The 6283-nt window shown below is 51.6% G+C and overlaps 1 protein-coding gene across 2 annotated transcripts in view; it reads left to right on the top strand.

Moving 5' to 3' along the window:
• MYLK (myosin light chain kinase) overlaps positions 1-6283 on the top strand; it is a 236412-nt gene that overhangs the window by 156414 nt on the left and 73715 nt on the right. For both annotated transcript variants that reach the window (XM_004675148.2, XM_012733783.1), the window contains one exon: positions 1-357. This exon ends at the window's left edge or, in 1 of these variants, runs on beyond it. In XM_004675148.2, the coding sequence (XP_004675205.1) occupies positions 1-357 (357 nt within the window). The remainder of the gene's footprint in view (positions 358-6283) is intronic.

Consider the following 6283-nt stretch of genomic DNA (forward strand, 5'->3'; position numbering starts at 1 on the left):
TGGGCAACGCCAAGCCTGCTGAGACCCCAACACCCATGAGCAATGCCAAGCCCGCAGAGACCCTAAAGTCTGTGGGCAATGCCAAGCCTGCTGAAACCCTGAAACCAGCTGGGAAAGAAGAACTCAAGAAGGAGGTTAAGAATGATGTGAACTGCAAGGCCGCAGATAACGAAAAAAAATCAGAAAGCCAAGGAACAGCCCCAAGCTTCAAGGAGAAGCTACAAGATGTCCATGTGGCTGAGGGTGAGAAGCTGCTACTCCAGTGCCAGGTATCCTCTGACCCTCCAGCCACGATCACCTGGACGCTGAATGGAAAGACACTCAAGACCACCAAGTTTATCATACTCTCCCAAGAAGGTAATGAGGAATGAGGGTGGGGGTCTCAGTTCATGGGATCTGATCTTGTTGATCACTGCTCATAGCCTGGAGCTAGGGACAACTCCCAGCTTCTGTGTCCCCTTCCTCCCAAGACAGGTGCCCCACTCAGGGTCCTCAGACATATGCTCATGCTTGGGGGATCTGGGTGAGAATGCGGCCCCACAACACAGGCCCAGGTCTTGGCATCTGTCTGGCAGAGCCCACTCACGTCACCCCCACCAGGCCTCCTCCAAGCCTGGGGTTTGCGAGAGAGGGCCCTGTTTGCTGACTTGAAAATGGGGGCACTGGGTCTGAGCTGACCAGGAGCTCTGAACTACAAGCTGCTTTTGCAGCAGCATCCTAGATCCGGGGGAGGGTGTACAATGATAGGATGACACAGGACGGTGACTTGGGATCAACAACAGTTTAAGCTGGGGTAACCTTGTGTGTTTGAAGGGACTTGTGGGGAAACTAAAAACCCCAAACAGCCCCTACGGCACACATACTCACAGCGGACAGAGCTACTTGCTTCCTAATTTGGATGAGACTTTTGTTTGCTGGTATTTCACATTCTTGGGTGGTGTGGAGGGGGGGCGCCTAAATCCTGCCATCTGGGGCCTCTTGGGGGTCTGGAATTCTTAGAGGAGCCAATTTACTCCTAGAGAAGAGAGGGGGCAGAGGGTTATTTTCCCTGGGTCAATTTGGTCTGAAATATTTTTTGTAAATCCCAAGCCCAGAGGGAACACCAAGGCCAGCAGGCTTCCCATACCCCACTCTGGTGGCCGGCTCCCCGCTGGTAGAGACATAAGTTGTCAGTGCTAGAATAGAGTCTGGTCTGAGCTTCGGCTGGTGCTGGTGACTCTGAGCAGGTTAGGGTACAAAGCTCCCTGGAAAATGGCATTTCCCCCTGGAGCGGTACAGGGCTGCCATTTTAGTCTCGAGTGGACAGGTCCTTTCAAACAGGGGTCAGCTGTCACTAACACTGCCCCACTGCACTGTTTCCCTGTCCTTCCTCTGCCCCCACTTACCTCCCTCCCTCATCCCTCATCACTTCCTTCCCTCCTCCTCAAGCCCAGAGTGAAGCATTTGAAGTTAGCAGCAACCCTCTCAGCTCATGATCAAGTTTCTCTCCTCACTCTATGTCCCAGACAGCAAATCCTCAACAGCTGAATGTTTTGAATCTGAATCTGAAGGAGTGCAGGGGAAACTGGCTATGAGGAAGAGAAATACTTTCTGCTCATGTGTTAACATGATAGCTTTTTTTTAACCTGGATATCACCAAACGATCAGGGTCCCCCAGAAGTCATCCCCTCCATCCCCATGTCTCTGCTCACCCAGCCTCCCCCCGGTTTCAACCACCGATGGGCCTGAGGGATTAATAACCATGGTGGAGTGAAATGTCCGGGGGAGTAGGTGCCACGGCTTCCGTGTCCCCGCATAGGCCCCTCCCAGTGGAAAGCCTTTGTTAAGACTGATCCAAAGCCTTGACCTGTGATCTTTCCCAGTTACTCTGTGCCAATCTCTCCAGGCAGGAGGGAGGATGGGCAGCTGCCATCCTTGCTCCCTTCAAGTCCCTGACTGCACCAACCTCAGGAAAACTGATGTTCAGCAACTGAGGGCTGTCCCTAAGCCTGCTCTGGACCTGAGCTACCTGCAGCGCTCAGCACTGCACTGTCAGCAGCCCTGAGCCCTGGCTCAAGCGCACACCTGAGCCACTAGGCATGGCTGCTCTCCCTTGGTTCCGTGCCTGCTGCTCAGTGTTGGAGGGTGGAGAGAACCCACTATTCCAGCATCGCCTCTCACAGACACTGTCTCAAAGGGACAGTTTAGGTCCAAAGCAGAGGAAGAAGAAATGATTAAAAGAAGGAAGGCCAACATGAGGAGATAATAAATAGACTGGAAGGCAGGGAGGAGGGGATTATAAGGACAGCCCCAAAGCCAACTTAAAAAAAAAATCTAAATATTTGCCATTTGCCATTCTCCTTTAAAAACAAGTTTACATTTTTTAACAGCGTGTGCCTGACACTGTCCTAAGCATCTTACAGTTCTCATTTATTTATGCCTCACTGCTGTTAGACTGCCCATCTAACAGAAGTTAAGTACCTCGCCCAAGTTTGCACAGACTTAAGGTGTAACTGAGTTGGGCTTTGAATTCTGACAGTTATTTCAATGTCTAGAACACTATACCATGTTCCCTTTTAGTTCATTCTTGTGAGTACGTCAGCTTTGTCAGTCAAGGGAAAATACTCCTGGCTATTTACTCCTCAGCCTTCAACACTTGCGAAGAGGCTGTAAGAGCAGTGGTGCTTTGGGCTTCCCCGGTTTCTTCACTGTAGCAGAGAAAGCAGGCTGTGACACGGGCCTTTCTGCCTTGCTGCTGTAGGGAGACTGCCTTGTCTCAAAATCTCACCCCACTTTGTCTCTATCCTTTCTCTAGAGCTTTGTTCTCCACTCTTTGAGAGGCTGGCATTGAAACATGGGCTCCAGGAGAAACTTTATCTTAAAACCTTATCACTTGCACTTCAACGGCCCCACTGCAGGCAACAGTGCACCCTGAGAGGTGCAAGTGGATCTGCTCTCAGTAGATCTGGAAGGGGAGGATACACACTCACAGTGTACCCCAGATAAAACTGCCCCTTCAAGTTCTGCTGGGAGCAGGAGAGTGAGCTGAGTGCCAGAGCCATAGGGAGACACAGATGGAGAAAGAGCTGGGCCTTGAGCTGAACTGTGAAGGCAGGATTCCTAGCGGGAAAGAGGGATCTTGGAGCCCCAGCACCAAAGGCAGGCCTGCTGGGCTGGAGAGGGAGGCATGGCCCCAGTTCCATCCTGTACCATGCTGAGGAACTCAGTTCTAAAGGCAATAGGGAACTATGTAAAGTTTAGGGATGAGAACCAATGTATACAAATCAGGGGGCTGGGGCTGTAGATTGACTCTGTGGCCAAAGACATACAAGGGATCTACTGCAGAGGATGGGAAGGAATGTGTTGGGGCTGGGGTTAATAAGATAGCCCTGGGCCCAGAGAGGACATAACCAGAACAAACAGCAGGCACAGAGTTCACAGAACCTGTGGCCTGGCTTGGAGGCGCAGGCAGGAGCTGGGGCAAGGTGAGGAGGAAGGTGTGGAAAACACTGAGTGTCAGTGTCTGGCTGTCTGGGGTCACAGCAGTGGCATCACTGGAAGTAGGAAGCTGGTAGTTTAGGTGGTTTGTAGGGAAGATAGATGGTGGCTAACTAGGTCTTCCTGTTGCCCATACCCCATCCAGGATCCTCTCTGCACCTCCCCCCGCCCCCATGCGGAACACTTCTTGTTCTGCTGCACTGAACCCTGTTTAGTCATATCTTCTAAGAGCAAGATTCCTTCCTTCAGGATACCCTCCACGGCCTTTATACTGGTTACTGGCCTCAGGAGACCCTTGTACACATGCCCCCATCAACTTGTGTTTCTGTGTACCTACAATAGCAGACATCTGTTTATAGTTTCCACAGAGGCTTCTCTGAGACCTGTGGCTTGGCTGGGACTCAGCCCAAAGGCCCCTGAGATAGGACTATGTCAGCTCCTCTTGAACAGTGGTGTGATGGTGGGTTGGAGTTGCCTGTTAGTTCCCGGAGGGATTTTCTTCTTCCTGAATGCCCCATGTGCAGGCTTTCTTTTACTACTCTCTGGGCCTCCTGGAGGCCTTTTCTAGACCTCAGTGCTCTGCCATTACTGAGGCGTGTTCATTGGGGAGCCAAAGGGAAGTTGTGCTGCCCCTGGGAAGTACTTTCATCTTTACGCTTGCTTCCTGTCTCTAGCCTGGCCTCTCCTCTGGCATTTCCCCCAATCTAATAATGAGGATTCATTTGTGTTGCTATGGTCAACAATGATTCATTTTTAATTGCCTTTAGTGTGTGGGATCTTGCAAAAGTTTTTTTCAAAACATTCTATACAACACAGTGCAGCGCCTGCTATGTGCAGGATGAGCTTCTGGCCCTTCTGCGGCATGCAGACTCCACTTGAGCACCCAGTGGGGACTTTTTGCCTTGAACTGTGTTATCTTTTTCAGTCTTAGGTTGTATTTGATGAAATGTTTATGACTTTATTCAGAGGTCCTACCAAATCACCTGCTCCATAAATAGTCCTCAGTCATTTTCAAAATGGCTTTTTCTTTTTCTTTTTTCTTCTTTTACTGTGCCTGCATTCCAGGCTGAGGAAAAACAATTCGCAATAGACAAGTCCTGTCACTGTCCTCTGAGAGCAAATGTGGGGGATGGGCATGTGTTTTAGCAGTGGCCTGGAGACATGTGCTTTCCCAAGGGGAACTTGGGGTACCGAGGAGGTCCACAGGGTCGGGGGTCCCAAGAAATGACATGGGAGGCATCATCTCTGAAGGAGCAACTAGAAGCTGAGTCCCCTGTCCAGGCTTGTGGGGCACAGGGCCAGGGAGACAGTGCTCACCCAGGGCAGGCTCGCCCAGGGTCTCATGCCCACCGGGCATACCCTGTCTTCTCCTCTCCCCACACTCTCAGGAGAGGGAAAAGGTGGAACATCTTCAGACTACATGGCCACCAGGGGCTCTCCAGGGATAGTTCTGGCCAAGTCCATCAGTGGATTCTTGGTACTGTGGTAACTGCTCCCATCCCCCTCACCTCCTGCCCAAAATTCCCCACCAGACTGAGACTTCTTAAAAAAAAAAAAAAAATGCTGGGAAACAGTTTTCCTTCTGAAGGTCAGAATATGCTATCCCACAGGAAATACCAGATTCTTCACTCTGGGCTAGCCCAACCTCCAAGCCTGCTGGGGGCCCTCCCCAGCCCACTCATGCACATGGCCAGGGGTCCAGGCTTTGGGTGGCTTGGAAAAGCTGCCTGCTCCGGTACTTCCCCTGGGCCAAGGAGCAAGGGGGGGGGGGTGCATGGAGAGGGGGAAGGGAGGGTTGCAGGGAAGTAAGGGTTTTATCTGGATACTCCACTTCTCCTGGTGGTCTGGCCATTGTCTTTGCAGTGTGTGCTGGTTTACTGCTAAAGGCAGCTGGGAGAATAACATAAAGTCCAAGATTGCAGCAGGATGTTCATTAGGAGTGCGGGGATCTACCCCCACCAGAGCCTTAGCCTCAGTCTGACGGAAAACTGCTAGATAGGGTCCATTTCCTCTCAGCCTGGAGTTTGGAGACCAGAGATCACACAGCCTCCTTCTGCGCTCTGCGATGAATGGAAGTTTGCAGCCCATTTCTGTGGACCCTGTTCTCTTTCTCATAGTGACTTCCTAAAAAGTCAACCTTCATCCTTTCTGTGGCGGTTTCTGCAAATGCCATGTCCTGACCACAATGGAAAGAGATGCTGCCCCATGCCCTCCCTCATGGGAGAACTTAGGTTTGTCCCCAGAGGCAGGTTCTGTACGACTAGGAGAAGGAAAGGCACAGACCATCCATCCTGCGCCAGGTGGCCGTAGCACTAAAGCACTAAAGCAGTGGCCTGTGTAAAGCAGTACTTGAGAGCTGAGAAGGAAAGAACTCGCATGCCTCTGCGTTATCGTCCAGCCTCAGTGAAGGTTTCTGGGCTGAACCATCATCCTCCTTCCTCTCTCTGAACATCCCCGTATTTCTGTATTTGTTGGTCAGGGCTGCATATTTGTCTAATGGGAGTGAGGGACTTACTGGGATCAAAATCCCTTTGAGGAACAATGCCTGTTGGCCTTCCTTCGGCCTCGCCCCCCCACTCATGTACATGGACACAGCTCTGTCCATCCCGGGCTAGTGACTCGTCCTGACTTGGTGGCTTGGGGGAGGGGGTGACCAAGCCGAGTCTCTGGGCAGCAAGATGCGTGGCTCTGACTCTGTCTTCCTCCTCGTTGGTGAATGCTGCCCTGGAGACAGGCTACTTTGGCAGGGCGCTATGCTATTAGCCTGTTTGTGTGTATGAAGGCAGGAAATTGGGGATTGCTACCC

Source organism: Condylura cristata, unplaced genomic scaffold (assembly GCF_000260355.1).
Source record: "Condylura cristata isolate star-nosed mole 26May11 unplaced genomic scaffold, ConCri1.0 scaffold00003, whole genome shotgun sequence".
NCBI lineage: Eukaryota > Metazoa > Chordata > Mammalia > Eulipotyphla > Talpidae > Condylura > Condylura cristata.